At 41.3% G+C, this 18,932-nt stretch overlaps 1 protein-coding gene across 1 annotated transcript; it reads left to right on the top strand.

Moving 5' to 3' along the window:
* LOC104924249 (homeobox protein MSX-2) lies at positions 1-3,547 on the top strand. The gene is made up of 2 exons (XM_019268448.2): positions 1-1,898; positions 2,484-3,547. Exons 1-2 carry the CDS (start codon positions 1,604-1,606, stop codon positions 2,972-2,974), a joined length of 786 nt encoding a protein of 261 aa, XP_019123993.2. The 5' UTR covers positions 1-1,603; the 3' UTR covers positions 2,975-3,547.
* Positions 3,548-18,932: the final 15,385 nt, after the last annotated feature.

Below are 18,932 nucleotides of genomic sequence, written 5' to 3'. Positions count from 1 at the left end.
CCCACGTCCGTGGCGTCTATGACCCATCCGAAGCACACTGGAATAACAGATTAATTGATTTGCATGTGTTTACAGGAGAGTGAGCTCATGCTGTGTGAGCACTTTGCTTCGTATGGAGGCTAATGATGTTGAGGCGCTGGGGAGTCGAGCCCCTGATGCCACTGTAATCCTGCTGATTACAGAGAGCATGCAGATCACAGGGCTCTGGACAGCACACTGCAGTCACCTCACAGGTGGCCTTTCATGTGCGTGGGCATCTGTATATGAGAGAGACACACAGCAGATAAACAGACACAAGAGTATAGAAGAGAATAGACGGAAAGTATAGGACACGGCAGACAACAATAAACACATTAACTTTGCATTAGCTCTGTCTGTCTTTGGCTGAATGAACATTAAATCTCACTCAGAATGACATCAAACTGTCTGCTGTTCATCTCTTCAACATCCCTGCCCTTTCTGGCTGGTTTTCAGGGCGTTGCGTCGCCTTATCCCATCAGTGAGTGGTTAAAGGCCATGTTTAGGAAGGCTAGAGCGGCTGTTGTACTTCTCATGATGTTTCCTAATACTCTGGAGCCCTCCAGGTATGAGCTTCAAACAGGCACGAGACGCCTCTGTCTCCGCCGACAGAGCAGAGACTGGGCCTAATCGCAGCGGGCGCCACACACCTCAGGAAGGCAGCAATTTTCCATCATTACCGTTAAATCCTGCTTAAAAGAACCGGATTCCACAGGCCTAATTACAAGGTGTTAATAATAACAATGTAATGACAGTCATTTCAAAGCCTGCCCAAAACCATAATCCATCTCCCAGCTGACTCTCACATTTAAGTGTGCGGTTGCTGTACGGTGATATCTTCAAGTTTAAGAGCACCCATGATTCTTATTGATTACCATTGTGATTACTCTCAACAATCGGTGTGTCAGGTCCTTGCAAGTCTGGGCTTGAACGAGGAGCTCTGTCAGCTTTTGTTAAGTGGAAGTACAGCTCTTCAGGTGTCACACTGACGCTTTTCATCACGCTGCTGCTGATGCTCGGAGACATGGCCGGGACAATCCAACAGCCTAATTGCAGGTTGGAGTAGATCTCAGCAGACAGGGGATTGATTTACTTCTATTAGCTTTTTTTTTACATAAATACCAGACCTCATCCAAAATTCCTTTGCATTAAGTCATGACATCAAGCATTTTCCTTTGTTTTCAATGGCTCAGTGAATAAAATACAGCCTCTTGCTGTCAGTAATTATGATAAAACATTGAGTTCTTTTCAAGAAACAATCTTCTCCCTGCGTAATTACTGCTAAATGAGGCTGATGAGCATCTGACCTGCTGTCTAGTTGGTAGTTGTGGGGGTGTGACACTACCACAGAGATCCCGTGCAGAAACACACCGTCCAATCACAAGTCTTCCTCCCAACCCTTTGGATCAAGGCGCATCATTGGCCGAGTACTTCCCAAAGTTTCTCCAACTTTGCACCAACTAATACTCCCAACTTCCTCAATGTGTGTGCACTGCTGCTGCTGCTGCTGCTGCTGCATGTTTGCACTCCGTGACAGAAAAGTGATGTGCTTTCTGAATTAGACATCGAGCAAACTAAAGAAAGCATGTCTTCCCCTGGAGACTGGAGGGACGAGGGTTCAACAGACGAGGAGATAAAACCGCCGCGGCTCAAGAAGCGCACGGCGCAGGTGACGTGCCTGCCGTTCAGCGTGGAGGCGCTCATGTCGGACCGGAGGCCGCTCAATGTGACGGAAAGAAAGGAGGCCAGTGTGACCGATTATCAGTCGCACAGGGCGGACGAGTTCACCAAACAGTTTGTGTCTATCAAATCAGAGTCATCGGAACGAGTGGACTGTGCGTCCTGGATACCCAGCCCCATTAAGATATCAACCCCACCGCGTAAGTGAGCCGGATTAAATGTCTTAGAGGATATATTAATACGGATTTATTGTTAGGTAATGAGTAACGTGTTAGTAGGACATGTTTGGGTGCGTTAAATCGAAGGAAGTAAAAAATTATATAGTAAAAAAGTTGATAAATAACTGATAAATGTAACAAATATATAAATATACAGGTTCAATCACTGTATACAGATGAAATAATATATGTAGTTTTCAAATGATATGAGTTATTTCTTCTTTTTCTTTTGCTGCACCTGATAAGATCTTTTATAATAAATAAATCTGTTTTTTTAATGATCAATCCATTATTAATTTAGTCTAACAAAACCAGAAAATAAATGTAACTAAAAGTTAAGACAGCTGTCCAAAACTTAAAGACAATCAGTTTACTTTGAGACATTTTACAAGGTGTTAATAAAAACAACTTATTACCTTTATAAATGAATCAAATCTGTTGTCATTCACTGTTAACTCATTAAATAATCATCTAATTGTTTCAGGTCTTAGTTTTTGGGATGTTAACAGTATATTACCATTTAACCGTACATCTAACTCTGAGTCATATTTTTCTCACGTCCTCCAGGGCAGCTCAGTCCAGCAGTCTGCCCCTTGAGAAAACACAAAACCAACCGCAAGCCCCGCACTCCCTTCACCACCACGCAGCTCCTCGCCCTGGAGAGGAAGTTTCGTCAGAAGCAGTACCTGTCCATTGCCGAACGGGCCGAGTTCTCCTCCTCCCTGTCACTGTCTGAGACCCAGGTTAAGATCTGGTTCCAGAACCGGCGAGCTAAAGCCAAGAGGCTCCAGGAGGCAGAGGTGGAGAAACTCAAAGTAGCGGCTGGCATTGGGCCCAAAGCTGTTTTCCACCCAAGCTTCTCGTCCCTCCGTTTCCCCCTCAGTATTAACCTGCAGGCTGGATCAGCAGCACTCTACGGACTGGGCTGCTCGTATGGCCGCAGTCCCATTCTCCCCGCTGCACATTTGGCCTTGTATGCTTCGCAGGTCGGCTTGTTCCAGAGAGAGGAGGCATCATTATACAGACAAAGTGCTGTGGATTTAAGGAGTGTATCATGAAGTCACGGACCTTTTCATAAAAGACGTGGTCACGGACTTGAAGTGGAGCTTTGTGATCTTCACAGGTCTTAAATTGCAAGGAGAATTTCTACAGTAAATGTCCTTATACTTTTTTTTTTTTTACAAGACACTGTATGAAAGGACAAGGAAACAACATCTCAGTGATCCTCCGATGCTGATTCAGCAGAGGTCTCTGATTAGAGTATTGATCAGGCCATGTGTATCTGACTTTTGTCCTCAATACCAGATAACATTTAGTGTGGCCTCTTTGATTTGTTTTTTTTTTCCCCCTACTCTTATTGTCTTCCCTGAAAGATTGCCGTGTTGGGAATATTATTTTTCACTTGTTAGCCTTGAATATGCGGGGATGTTTTATATTATACTTCTCTTAGAATAATAAGAGGCTGCAGTTGAAGAAATTTGGCCCGGTGAAGTGCATGCTTGCTTAAAAGCATTCCCAAATAACACATGTTTATTTATGGTAGCCCGTCATTTATAACATGATGCATAACTACATTACACAAGTTAATATTTGATGTGTTTTTACATAATATTAAAGCTTTTTGTTGCTTCTCTGTGCTTGTTTGTGACATGCATACATTGTGGTTAACTCAAACCTTCCTTGAGTATAGTTGTCGAGGGATACATACGCTTTAACGGGTGTTTCAGACTTCCAGCTGCCTCCTCTTGTGTAATCCATCTCCAGTCGGATGCTCTCTGGTTATGTTTTTTCCACAACAGTTAGAAACTGCCACACTGATGGTGCGATCACATCTCAGTGGCCAACAGACATTCCTGTGATATGTTCTGTATCTGCAGTCCTAGAGTGATATTTTTCAAGGCTCAGAGTGCTGGCTGAGAGCTCCACCACATTGATTTTTGTTGACATTTAGTGTTACAGATCACTCTCATTAACTGTCATCGTTATTTTCAGAGATCTTACTTGTTTTCACAGCAAACACATTTGTTGCGTCAAAGCAGGAAAAGCTCCAATGTTACTAAAAAACATCAACAATGTTTTTCTCATTCTTATTTAAATGTCCCAATAAGCCGTGACATTAATTTATTATGTACGCGTGTTTTAACTCTGATCATAAATGGTGTGATTGCATTGCCTCCACAGAAGACTGATGATTTTCTGGCAACTAGATTGGATTCATTTATTGCTTGAGTATGCAAAACCTGTGGAGAGAGAGAGAGACAGAGAGAGGAGACCGCAGGTCAGAATCAAACCCTTGGCTGCTGCAGCAAAGACTCAGCCTTTGTACATCAGGCACACGCTCTACCAGGTGAGCTACCTGGCAACCCAAACCTAATATTTTCTGAGTTTAGAGTGTTGGTTATACAGCAATAACTGTAAATGACAGTGAAGCAATCTAAAATACTCAATATGTATTAAATATAGAGGAAGGTGCTGTGATTTTATTCTTAAGCTAAACTTAAACAAAAAAAATGTTCCAAAGCAGCGAAAACATAATTTTCTTTGAGAAAAAACACCAACAAATTGCAGCTCAGAAGTCACGCTATCCTTTTCTAAGTTTATATGTTGATTAATCAAGAAAACCTTGAAGAGAGGAAGCTGTGCACAGCAAACTAAAACTTATAGGCTCATTAATCTGGTTTAAAGCTTTACACTGTAGCCTGCACCTCACATGTATGAAGGGGAATAAGTTATGATCCACTGTATGTATTGTATGGGTGGATGTTCACCTGGGTGGCCCGAGTGAGGAGGTGTTGCCCTCTAATGAATATTTATCTAGCCAAATTTCCTCTAAAGATGTGAAATTATGTTTGCAAGAATGCATGTTTTGAGCAAATAGCACCTCTCACGTCGTCTTAATTGCAAGCATGTGTTTCCATATTGCTCTTGGATATCACAGAAGTTTTTCGTTTGATGTGGGCTGTATTTTTAAACCTTATACTTTAAATGAACTCGGCGTCTCTCTGAACTTTGTAACACGGCATTATATACCAGGCTGTCCCTATGTAGTCCCTGGTTTAATTGTCCTTGTCCCCGAATTCTGACTCCAAAACTGTGTGAAATTATACGTGTAGACTCAGCGATAACAGCACAGGGCATTATATGGTCTGTCTCTCTTTTTCTCTCCCCTCCTGTAAACTTGGAGAAAGCTTGTTACCATTAGCACATATTTCACAGTCCATTTGCTCCCTCCCATTTTGAAATTAACTCAGTATTAGGCTGATAGTGAGATCTCTAATGGCTTTGATTGCCCAATAACCGCAGTCTCCAGTGTCAGATGTTTTCAATGTGAACGTGGGGAAAGAGGAGAACATGATCACAGCCCAAAGCGGAGCAGCTGACCTCCGTCAAAGGAAGAGAAAGGTTCAGTGTCATAGTAATTAGATGCATAAACATGAAAACAAATAAAAACCACAGCACAAAATAAATATATAATTTGACAAAGAATTACCTATTTTTCATGGAAATGTAATCTGAGAATATTTAAAAAATACTGTCTGAGGTTTTACAGCCAGAATAGTCAATGGGGGTTCAAGTCCTGTAAGCTTTTTATCTCCAGCCAAGAGAGGAAAGGGTCCAGAGGAGCTCACAGAGGCTTAAAGGATAGTTTCCTTCCCGAGATTCCTTCCTAATTCGATTCTGATGCAGGAGACAGAGGACAAAGTCCAGAGTCCCCATCCTGTGCAAAGATGCTTTCTAAAGTACAGATGATGGTAATATGAGGCTTCAGCAGTCTGAATTGGGCAAAGTGCATGTGTATCCAAAGTTACAGTCATTTTAGTACAGACATTTTGTGTTTGCCTGGACACTGTTTTCGTGCTCCATTAACTTAAAGAGGAAATCTTGTACTGAAGCGACTGGAACTTTGGCTGAACTGTGGGAGAGATTTTTGCAGGAATGTGGATTTTTTTTTTTCTTTTACATTGTATTTACTTTAGGAGGCGTATCTTCAGGGCCAGTATGGATGGACAGCTGCAACAACTGATACATATGACTCTTTTAATACACATGTGGACATTTTCCACCATTATGTCATAAAAAACAACTTTATTCTCACTGAACCTTTCTATCTAATTCAGTTATCTGCCATCTTCTATACATGAACTACTAAATGGATTTGAATGTATGTGTAAGTCTTGCTCCTAACCTAAAGGTCTTGCGTTTCTGTCATAAATCCACTAGGTGTAGCAGCTTCCCATCTGTTGCTGTTCATTCATCTCAACAAGGCAATACAGCCCTGGACTGCTTTCACATTAATAAACTTATTCTTGGCATTTAAAAGACATTTACGAACCCTTTAGGTAGCAACATATCATCTTAGATAGAGAGCTTCATGTTATCTAACTTGCAATTTACAGGCACTTGAATAATGTCTGTTTAATTCATCATGAGTGCCCTGGTGAATAAAAGATGAAACTCTTATGCCTTGTTTCATTGTGATGGAGGCAAATGGCACGAGTTTGGGGATTTCTAGACTTCGGTGTTGCGGGGACGGAAGCATTTAGATCCTTATACATGCATCATTGCAAAGCAGCGTTGCATCAGTTCTGCTCGGATTGAGAATGTTCTCATCCTTTTATTATAATAAATGCAGACATTCACAATAACATGCAGCCGTCTAATTGCTTCTATCACAGTGGCATTTCATTAAACACGACTGCACGCATGTCGGTGAATCCATTGAATCTGTCCAAATGTGTTTAAGGCAAAAAAAAACACACAAAAAAAACAAAGCAGTCAAAGAAGAGCCGGTTTGGGATTTCTCACTGGCCCTCTCCTCTCCTGTCCCAGCTTGTTAGGCAAAACTGAGATTCAGAGGAACATTTCGCCAACTAACTGCACACAGGAAAGCAAAGCAGAGATACAGCACGCGCTTCATTGCACAGCAGAAAAACACAAGGGGGTTCTCACAAGGGTGGCAGTAAAGTGAGATATGACAAATAAAAGAGAGAAAGAGGTGGAGGCAGGGAGTGAGAGCAGATATATAAGTATTTTTTTTTTTACAGCACACAGGCCAGCAATCATATTTGTGTTGTTCGAAGTGCTGTAATTAGAGGACATGCTTTCATCTGGTCTTCAAAGCTGTGGAGCAGGTGTGTTTGCGCTCCCCCCCTCCCCGAACAATCCCTGCTCTATCCTCCAACTTTGCTGTGGATTTTCAGGTTCTGCATCTTTGAACACCTTTTTTTTTTTTTTTTGTCTCTGCCTTTCTGTCTCAATTTCAATATGACTCCTTAAATTTCATGCTGCATGAAAACCAATAATCACAGGCACCGAGTTAACCTTCATCGCTTTGCTGTTAGGTGAGCTAAATACGTGCTGATTTTTAAAGGCAAAGCGAGTGACCTGCAGAAACAGTGCTTAGTTACAGTAACAAGTCGACAGGTTCGACACGGGGGAGAACTTGATCTTTGCGGAAAGGCGCATGCTCGAACACTCACACGGAGGCAGACCTCGTCCTCTATGCTCACAGGAATCCCACCTCTAGCAGTTTCTGTCTTTTGTTTCATTCTTTCGCCTGGTTTTTCAAGAGACATTTCCCTCAATCAGCTCGGCCAAACAACATGACCCATTTAACCATAGAGACACACCTAAAAGCTTCGGCTTTGAGGTTGTAAAACAGAAAGCTTTCTCTCGGGCTACGGCGGATTTTCTTTTAAAGATCTGGGCCACTGATGGTAACAAGGGGAAGAAGTCATCACAGAAATGACAACAATAGACTCCAGGATATCATTTTTTATTATTTGTTCTAATGTTTAAGGCTTGAAATACACATACATTTTTTTCTAACTCACTCTTACCCCGAGTGTATTTGTCTAGTTCTCAACCCCGGTGGATTTTTTTTATTTCCCAGTGTGTTTTTGTTGGAAAACTATTCTCACCCCCTACAAAGCTGCAGCCTAGTATTGTGTGCACTGACATGATTGTTTGAAGACCTGAGATGAACACATCTGTGCTCAATGTTGCTGTTGACCTCTCAGACTAAAGAAAAGCATAAACCTACATGATACTTACTGTTTTTGGTACCGTACATCCGGTAAATAATGTCCTGTTTTCTCCAGATTTGTTGCAGATTAACCCTCAAAAAGTACCAGACCTTTAAGATTAGATCCTTTTTTATGATCTGACATGACTATTTCAGATAGGACACACCAATGTCAACCAAATTAGACTCTTGCAGTGACATCCATACATTACCCCGTGGGAGGTTTATACCCTCTGTTCGAGCCTTTTCACCGCGGTGCCATCTGTAGCCTTCACCATTGTCCGTGTCTCCTCTCAGATCTGTGCGTCCGCTCTGTCTCCTGAGATCCTATGACTCATCAATCTCCCCCATGGCCTCTATTGTACTGAAGGAGACCTAGCCCTCCAACACTTTCTGGTAACTTAATAACACACTCGTTGACATGAGATATGGACCCAGATATACTCAAATACTAATTCACACGGACACACGCGATGGGGATTAAATTCCATAGATGCTCAAAACACTGAAATCTGAGTTATGGTAAATATGGGAAAGAGCAAGTGTGCTGTACCGCTCTGTAGAGGCTCTGTTAGGATAATGTTTCATTTTTCTCTGAGAAACTGATACCGTGCATCTGAAATCTGAAATCTAAAGTTGCATACTTGCTGTGTAATCTAATTTCATCTCTATTTTTTTCTGTGGTGGAAAAAAAAAAGGAAACAAAAGCTAAGTCTGCTAGTTTAATCTAGGATGTTTATGGTTTTATTTGAAGTTAACAGGCTTCAGAATGCAGAACCAAGTAATGATGATGAGGTTTGTGATTTTTCCCAGTCACATTAAACATGTTTACATGTACCACATTTAATACTGGTAAATATAGCCATGTGTAGCCGGCTTTGTAAAAAAAAAATGCAGATCAGCAAAACGGGCTTGGCACCCCCCTCTCTCATGTCACTTATTGAATTATTAATAAACAGAAGGTGGGCTAAGCAGGGAAGCAGACTTAATTAAAGAAGATTAACATTGTCCTCAGAAAAACCATTCATCCCCACTTCCCCTGCTGCACTCTGTCGCCTCAATGTCGTAATGTAAGCATCTCTGAATGCAAATCCTCGGATAATAAATAAAGCAGGCTACTGTTGAACATGTATTTGTTTTACCCCTCTCATTAGCCACGCTGGTGGCTGTTTAATGTCCATTGGTTGGGTCAGTTGTGTGATATATAGCATGCATGTTACTGAAAGCACCATTGTGCCAAAGTATCTAGGATGACATGTGTCATTTGTCTGTTATCGAGAGATCAGTCCACTAACAAGCAATTCTCTTCTACTGAATGACATTTCCTAGAAGGTGCTGTGTGGCATCAGGGTGGTGTAATGTTTACAGAGACCTGGGTTCAAGCTCCCAAGCATCCACCCCTGATGTGGTGTCCTTGAGCAACGCACTGACTCCCCGCTGGCAGCAGAGAGGCTGTTCTGTAATCGACCCTGTCCTTTGACCTCTGTGTGGAGGAGCAGCGGGGAAAAGAGATTTCTTTTTTCTCCTATGGGAGTCATCTTACATTGTTCCATGCACAGTAAGCCCTAGAGTGGGTTACAGCAGGATATACAGGTTACAGCAGCATTTGGTCAGCTGGAAAATTGTGCAGGGTTTTTATTTCCTGTCATGTAGCTACTGCTGTAGAAATGTAGACTACAGATGGATGTGTACGTGGTGAGGAGCTCTTCTCCTGGTCTATAAGATATTAGATATCACTAAAGGAAGCTCAATCAATCAAACAGTTACAGATAAAGAAGTGGTCAAATTATATCTGGTTCTCTGACCAAATGAAAGGATCTAAAATCCTCGTTCCCACACTCTCCCAGCTGTGTGCCTGTGAGCATGTTTGTTTGTGCTTGCGCGGTCCCATATGAACTTTACAGAGCGTAAAAGAGGCTCCTGCTGTGCTCCTGTTTGACAAGCCCCTTCCTAAAATAGACCAAATTGTGTCTGCTGCCTGCTTCCCTCCTATGGAATTGGAAAAACACTCAGTCTCCGCCACGTCCTCCTCCAATAACGAATGTTTGTGGTGTTTCTCTAACATTAGGTCTCCTTTCATCGATAGAAACAATGAATCTATTTGAAAATCTTTTGAATCAGTTAGTAGCACCTCACGCTCGTGTACGTGTTTTGTTGTGAAATGAGCCTCTGTTCACTCGTATTATCTCCAATCCACCAGCGCATTTTGTTCTCCTCTGGAGGGAATATAATACTTTGTTCACTTCATTGAACACTTATTCTTTACTCTTATTCTTTTGAAACACTGAGACCTTCTTGGTCATCACACTGAAAAAGTACAAACGCCGCATTTCACAATTTCATGCATGGCGGAAGAAAGCAACCTGGAGATTTGGTGTTGATGCTCTGATGAATCTGTAATACCCCAAAGTAGTATGGTTAGCATTTTGGCTTCTAACAGTTTTTAAATATTATATTGTTGTTCAGCCTTTTAAAATGATAAAAAATAGTATGTGTTTATATTTATTATGTACATTTTTCACTCAAAGAACATGAATCAAATGAGTGTTTGAACTTTTTACCTCTTCTCATGAAATGATTGTGACAGTGTGATTTATTCTTGATAGATAAAGTGTATCTTCTCAAAACTTGTCATCACTGTTAAGCCATAAATTCACAGCCTTCATTATATTCTTAATAACCCCGTTTCACTTTTAAGCTTGACTGACGCTCCAGTTATTTTCTATTTTCTCCCATACTGCAATAGAAAAGGTCGTGAGAAATAAAGTTCTTCCTGTATACATCAGCTGCAAAACACTCAGTGAGGTTCACAATGTCCTGTCCTAATAATAACCAGCATATGGTGCTCTTTGGTAGCGATAGCAGTGAAACATTAGCAGTTGCAGTGTGCTTCTGAGAATTTGTGTTCTTTCCCTCAAGGAGAAAGTGGTAACTGCTTCAAGGCTGCTTTCTTATCGCTCGCCTTGTCACAGCCTGCTCCCAGTTTTCATCCTAAACTCTCAAGTGTCTTTTTCTATCCTGCTGTCTTTATCTTCCTCCCCTCTCTCCTCCTTCCTGCTCTTTCTGTCTCTCCGCTGGGGATGTTTGTTTAGCTTGTCACTGTGCCATCACTCGAAGTGGGACTGTCTGTTGCTGAGTGGTCTTGTGTACTACCCTCCCGCTCTGTTAATCCCCTTTTACAGATTCACAGAGCAGAACCTAAAAAAACGAGGCCTCGCCTCTTGTGTTCTCCAGGGAGCGGCTAGTTGGTGCCTGCCTAATAATCTATTTACTGATTTACTGTGTAATTAGAGTTGTTACCACCTGTCACACAACATGTAACACAAAGGTGGGCCTGAATTAGCTCCTCAGTTTCCGTTGTGAGAAAGTAAAGTGCTGATCAGCAGCACACTTAAAACCATAAGCGGATTTAGCACGCGCCTTTGAATTTACTTAAAGGTCCAATGTGTACAACTGGGAGATGAACTGTCATCATAGCTTCAAACTAATTCACACTTTGTTGGGGAGATCTTGCATGTAACAAAACCAGACTGTCATTTCCACAGATGGAGGTGTGGCCAGCAAGAGAAAGAAGCCAGAATTTGACACATCTTTTATGAAATTGCCTGAATCACCACCCCGTGTGGGCGTTCCACTAAAAGTGAAACTGCTTCTACTGCTATTACTAGCTACGGTACAAGTTATCTATTTCATCTGTCACTGATGATGGATGGTGTTTGAAGCAGCATCACGTCACGTGTTTTGTTTGTATTATTTTCATTCGATAAAGCCCTCAATAATCCATTCCTGTCACGGTCAGCCCAGGCCAAACAGATGGCAGCCGTCACCTTCCAGGTGGAAGGGACAACTACCACCCAGTTTCTCTGCACAGTAATAACTCTGTCGCTCTCTGTCTCTGTCAGTTCCTGCTGCTGATGTTGTCCTCTTAAAGAGATAAGACACATCTGCTCTCCCCCACAAGCTAGCTGATTAGCATTTGCATCCTCACAATTCACCCACGGGGCATCCTACCAGCGCAGGCATTAACACTGGCATCATTAATAGCATGATCTCTGCTCAGAGCCTTCTCTGGCAGACAGCACCTCTCTCCAGTGTGTGGCTCGAGTGGACATCACCCCTCTTGACACAGTATTCATCAGCCGGCCTCATTTGTACCCGACTTATTATTCATTGCATCATTTGATATGCCTTCACTGCCTTGGCTTAGTATCCATTAAGCATGCGTCAGTGATGTCTTTTTTGGATTTTTTTTGTTAATACTCTGGCCTCGCTGACAATCTGTGATAGTCCAGAGATGAGGGTGATACGAGCAATTATGTGGCCAATACATCAAATCTGTCTTTATTTCTCTGAAGGATTAGATCGGGCTGAATTTAGCAAAGATCAAGGTCAACTCATCTCCATTTTCGGCCTATCTTCAGTAGAGGTCTCTCCGTGACACGATGTGACAAACTGTATCAGTTTATGAGGGATTATATTCTCAAACATTTAGTTCAGATTGAGGTTTGTGATATATACAAATATAACAAGCCACAAAAAAGAGGTAGATTTCATTTAAGTATAATAGAATGAACAGAAACAGGTGGTTAGATAAGTGGATTATAAAGGATGTTTCTTCTCAGGAGGAAGCCTGTTGCATATAAAGTAGTAAGTAACAAATCAAACCTGAAGCATAGTGAAGCTTTTCTGGTGGTTCCACCCTACTCCATTCAGTCACTTCATGCTGTTTTTACATCTGGATTTTCAAATTTATGTTTTGACTATTGGAAAAAAGTGCTGAAAGTTGAGAAGCGTCGATTGTTGTACTGCCCTCTAATAATTATGTTTCTCTGCCATCTCTCTCTCGCTGAAGATCCCACTGTGATTCCCCCTTTTCCCCCCTCGTCCCTTTGCTCCTTTCCCAGTGGTGGGGTCACGAGGGCCTGTCCTCTCCACTGGAGCCAGTTGGAGTGACGAATGGCAACACGGCGCTGCCAGCGGCCCGAAGCACAAACAGTAAACAGAGAGTGGGTGGAGGAAGAGAGCGGAGGGGTGTGATAAGAAAGAGAAACGAAGAGTAAACTAGGAAGAGGGATTGCGGGGCTTGCCGCAAAGGATGAACACTAAAGGTCAAAAGATGTGCAGGGCGATCTCGGGCAGAGGCTTGCGTATCTATTTTTGAAGCTCTGAATGAAATAGCCTATTGCTGAGATCAGATATGTGTTTACATACTTTTTAAAATTTATTCCAAGGTTTACAAAGATAGCCCCTTTCAAACCCTGAAACGAAGAAATTTCCCCAAGATGTTGCAGTAGTGGCTTGATGTGAGCTCGTCTCTCTCCTTCTCTGTCAGCTGAAAATGAATATAAAGCATCTGTTTACCTCACCAAGGAGACCAGACACGGACACACAGAGAGCGGCAGCATTTTTCAACATGCAAAGTGCATTCACGTCTGTCAGCATGTAGCCGCGTTGACGCACTTTGGCTGGAGTCAGCAACACACTCGCTCTCAATTATGCTTATCTTGGTGTTGTTTGAGGTATTAAAAATGCATTAGACTCTGGCGCAATTATTATATCTCTGTCAGATGTGAATAATACATATTTAATGTAGAGTAATACAGATTATTGCAAACTGTTTAATTGCATTTTAATTCCCCGAGATCTCGCCTGAGGAGAGAGAGGGTGACGAGGAAATCATTAACTACATTAAACATCCACTTTCACATTGCCAGGTGTTGCCAGCCTATAAGCGAACAGCATGGGACCACAGTGGATACTTCATTATAGATATGACAGCAGTCTGACTTTGGTTATACTTGTGGGTTATGTGATATTTACAGAGCATCCTTTAAGTCTTTTTTTTTTTTTTTTTTTTCAATTGCCATTGCTTGATACTTACATAAGACTGTCTCTCTCCTTGCCCCTTTCTTTCTTTCCTCTCCCTGTCTCAGTAAATCATTTCCCGAGGGCCGGTCATTAGCATCTCAGCATCGTCAGACGTGCCAATCTTAAAAGACAGTATCGCTTTGAGAATCTCACAGTCTCCACTGAAACAAAAAGATATTGAGAAGGAAGCAAATTCTCTGTGTTTACAGTGCACGCTTGACATTGCAGGGACTCTGAGTTTGGATGCTGGAGCAGGTGATAGTAGCTCTGTGACACACATACACGCACACACACACACACACACACACACACCCTGTCTTGTCGCCACCTCAGCCATCACTCTGAATGATGTCAGTCAAATTAATTGCTGTTCCCTTCCCGTGGCACGCTTGAGGAGGTTTCACAGAGGCAAGGACAGTCCAGGGCCCAGAGAAAGCAGGCTTTAAAGGACAACTCTGTATGTGTGTGTGTGTGTGTGTGTGTGTGTGTGTGCAAGAGTAAGAGTTATCATCACAGTATTTACACTTTTTCATATTTCTAATGAGCATGAACTTAATTTGATTTTTTAAAAATCTGCCCTTTGAGACTGTATAATGAGAGTCGCTTATGACTCTTTAATCACTTTAAAGCGCTCATGTGATAATACACAGCAACTGTTTCACACAAATTCTGATTGATACGGTTATTGAAGATCTGCATCTGCAGATATATTCATTAGCTTTAACCCTTAAATAGGCAAGTACATGTAAAAAATTTGGAAAAATAATGAATTGCTATTTTCTAATGTATATAGGCTAAAATAACATAATTTCATGATTTTTTTTTTCAAAATATGGTACCTTTATTTTCCATTTTACAGTTTGTATTTTCCAGGATACATTGCCCGTTTAGGGTATAAATTTACCATTTTCCAATTATTCAAATATTTAATTTGTAAACTTTTAAAACATATTACAAGCAATTCATTAGCTACTCTCTTTCATGTCTTGTATACAAAGTTTCAAAAAAGTGAACACAAGTTACTCAGATATGTTTTGAACGCTGGAAACAAATCTAGCTTTGAATAAACAACGAGCTACTAACATTACACAAAACACCTTATTCCTGTTCTTATGCAAACATCTCCCCTGTGGAGCTCCTACACTCGAAATAGCCTATTGCCAGTGGAAGCTGTGGAAACAGTTGCAAGGTTTTTGGCCAGTGACAATGCAAAGCCTCACCTTGCACTTCTGACACATGATGGAGGTCTGTCCATCCTGGCACATCCTGCATCGGCCTTTCACTGACAGGATATGGAAGTGGTCAATCCCATCATATCTCATATCATCCACAGGCCTGAGGACTTTTGGCTGTTTGATTATTCTTGGTGGTGTGTTGTCTTTATTTCCTTTGGAGGGGCGACCCCTTGACTGCTTTTCAGGGTAGATGAGTCCTTTGGCAACATCCAACCTAAAGTCCTTCAGGCACTAATGTTTCTGACCCAGTGGGGCTGCATCACGACGATGGAGAAGCCAGTCATTATTGACAGCAATGTCAACCATCTGCCAAAATATGGCCAGGTACCATCGATGGGACTTGGCTGGAGTGTGATACAGGACAATCATTATATCAGCAAAGTGTACTCCTCCCATGTGAGTGCTGTACTCAGATACAATCTTCGGGCATGGCACACTTATCTTCTTCTTTCCCTCTTTGGAGTAGCTTCTCACTTGGCCAACAGGGTTGACAGAAGTCTGCCCATTTGACCACTGCAAGCTTTGCATCGTTGTCTACGCGAAAGTCAAAGCTGCCTCTTCCTCTTTGTAAGAGGTCTCGATCTTCTTCCAATGTACAACCCATCAAGCGGTTCTTTCGAATGGTACCCTAACTGCTGAGGCCCATAGACTCCTTTAGATGAGTTATCAATCTCAGGGATGTGAAAAAGTTGTCATAATACCTCCACCTAACCCAAACTCTTTGTCTGGAGTAGCACCATGAAATGTAGACTTCCCTGTGTAAACCATGAAGTCATACACAAAGCCAGACACACCAGCTCGCACAAAGATCTTGAAACCCCATTTCTTGGGTTTGCTGGGTAGATACTGCCACAGACTTCCAGCTTTTTTGCCTTTGCATGAAACCATCATTTCATCAATTGAGAATTGGTTTTCACTTTCAATTTCCACACTCATGTGGTGAAGTACACGCCTTATTTTCAGCAGGCAATCTTCACTGGAGTCAGAGCTTGTGTTATTTTGAAAGTGGAGCATCCTGGACATCCTGCCACTTTGTCATATCTAGTATCTGTTGCCCAGTAGTTTTCCACTGTGGGCATTTACACTACACCCATGATCAACTTCATTTCAATGAATGCTTTGATTTCAGAGGCATTAGTGTTGATGCTGCTTCCAATGAGCTGACATGAATACAAGTTCGTCTGGTGAGCAATGGTCTCAAAGACGCCCTCGTCAAAGAATTTAGGGAAGAATGTTAGCGGAGTGGATAGCTCATCTGGTGCAGTGAAGCAACTTGGTGTAACAGTACACTGGTGCTCAAATTTCGTTTTTCTCCAGCTATTGAAAAGGAAAAAATCTGTGAAAAAACAGGCACCCCTTTCCCCCAATCACCAATACAAACCACCAAACTATTTGCAATTTTACACAAACTCCTGTATGTCTGTGTGCACACATGACCATACAACAGATCATGTTTTGTTGCAGACAGATGCTGTACATACAATATCTGCACCAAAAACCACTGGATCTCTTACATAACAATTCACTATACTACTCTAATCATTACCTGAACATCTTCCCTCTTTTACTGTGGTTTAGTACCTCTTCTGCCTCATCACTTGAGCTATCACTACCATAGAAAGTACTAGTAGAAGTTCCCTGAAAACATATGTACACTGGTGAATTAAGCAGTAATACACATTCAAGGGTAAAATGAAGTGTAATCAATATTTAACACCTTTATATTATCGATTATCTGTAGAGTATAGGCTATAGAGTATATCTGAGAGTGATTATGCCTGTTTTTATACCCCTATCTAGACAACGTATCCTCCAGGATACAGATGTTCAGTGCCTGTTTATCAAAGATGTGTAAATATAATTCATTATTTTTCAACAAGAATACGTAAAATTATGCTTAAAGAACAATATTTTCAAAAACAAATCCCACCCAAACATAATTAACAAGAAAAATAACAACTCTTACCTCATGGCCAGTGTCTTTGTCCACGTAGGCTGTCATTTTGGAGTTTGACATAAATGTATAAGTTTAGTTGAATGCTGCCATGAAGTCACATGACTTGGGTACTTGACCCATCCTCCCTTAAAACTTTCTCATGATATTAAGTGCAGATACTTGATGCCCTTCCCCTCTACAGCCTGCCAAATGTCTGCATCCCCCAGATAGAGAAACCATAAACTTAATTTTATATCAACAAAGATTTTGGTGTCATTTATCTTTGAGAAATCAAGCAGGCATATCTGGGAGGAAATGTTTAACCTGAGTCAGGTCCTTGTTTCTGCTCTGCACTACCTTGATCTCTCACACATCTAAATAGATTAATGCGTGTAGGTTCTCATGACAGTTACTGGACCACTGAAAACTGAAATACACAGTCAAATCTGTCCCCTCATTTCAGCTGTGACTCAGAATTCATGTTTATTCAGGTATTGTTTTAAGAGCTCAGTCAATTGTTTGAGGGTGAAAAACAACTTTTATTGCGACGAATGAAAGAAGCAAGGCCAACAGTGAGGATAAAGAAGTGGCACTATCGTTGCTTCGCTTTATTATTCCAGTCTATTCACGACTCCAGATTGGCCCTTTCACTTTGCTAATGATAGCAATACATCACCAGACACATGAACACCAGAGTTATGCGAGAGTGAATTTTTTTGGATGTGAGACACAGCTGGTGCCGTTAGGTTTTTACCCTTTAGACTCTGGTGTGAAATGCGCTTCGGGAAGGTTGATCCGTGGAGGTCAAAAGCTGTACAGCCAATTACACGTACACCACAGTGGATTTCACAGCAACGGACTTTTATTAAGATGTGCATTGAGATATTTCCACATGGCTGAAGCAAACAACTGTTTTTTTTATGAATGTAACATAGCATGTTATATGTAGTCATTTTTCAGGCGTCGTTTTTTAACCGAGCACAAACACCTACATCTTTCTTTTTGTTCACTGTAGCTTACCGATGAAGCAATCTACCACATCAAAAAAATAAATACAGTGCACCAAATTCGGTAGCTGTTGATGATTACGGCAATGCATCACGTCATATATCATACTCCAACATGCAATGCTTCACGTTATAGGATCGTTCCTGGGTTTTATTTTCATAGTTTTGGCTATAAATCCTATCAGTCATGATATTCACAGAGTAACAAGATTAGTTTGACATTTTTAAAGATACACTTATTCGCTTTCCTGCCAGGAGTTAGATGAGATGTCGATTAAATATGAAGCTACTGCCAGGAGATGGTTAGCCTAGCTTAGCATAAAGACTGTAAGCAGAGGGAAACAGCTAGCCTGGCTCTGTCCAAAGGTGAAACAATAAAACAAAAACCTCCAAAGCTCACTGATTTACTCGTTATATCTTATTTAGTTTATGGTTTTAGCGTGAAAAAGATGGAAATATGATGAAGCAAGAGGTATAAGCAGTCAGATGATTTCAAACAAACCCTCAGTTTTGCATTATCGAATTTACGTCTAAAAACTGAATCTACTGCTTGAAAACAAAAATTCAGTGTGTACACACATCAGGTACTGTCCTGGTTCATAAAATGCACTTCCTGTTGCTACTGCTGTTCTTTTTCCAAACGTTAAATGTAGAAAACAAACACGCTATAATGTGTGGAAGCATTTTGCATTAGAACAATCATGAACAAGGTTTAAGCTGTTTACTGCAGCTGCATTACAGCAAATGAGTCAGCAGAGGCATCGAATGACCTCAGTGTTTCCTCTAACAAAGTTTAGGATAATTTAAAATTATGCTTAATTACATGTTAGTTCTAATTTAAACTTAAATTAAAGTGTGGCTGTCGAGTGGACGACACCCAGTTTTCTTGTCCTACCAAGGATCAGGATCGTCTTCACCTCCAAATGGAGCAGCTTGAATAATCTA

The sequence above is a fragment of the Larimichthys crocea genome, chromosome I (assembly GCF_000972845.2).
Source record: "Larimichthys crocea isolate SSNF chromosome I, L_crocea_2.0, whole genome shotgun sequence".
NCBI classification, from domain to species: domain Eukaryota; kingdom Metazoa; phylum Chordata; class Actinopteri; family Sciaenidae; genus Larimichthys; species Larimichthys crocea.
The sequence above is the reverse complement of the archived record's forward strand: the minus strand, read 5'-3'. Positions and strand labels throughout refer to the sequence as shown.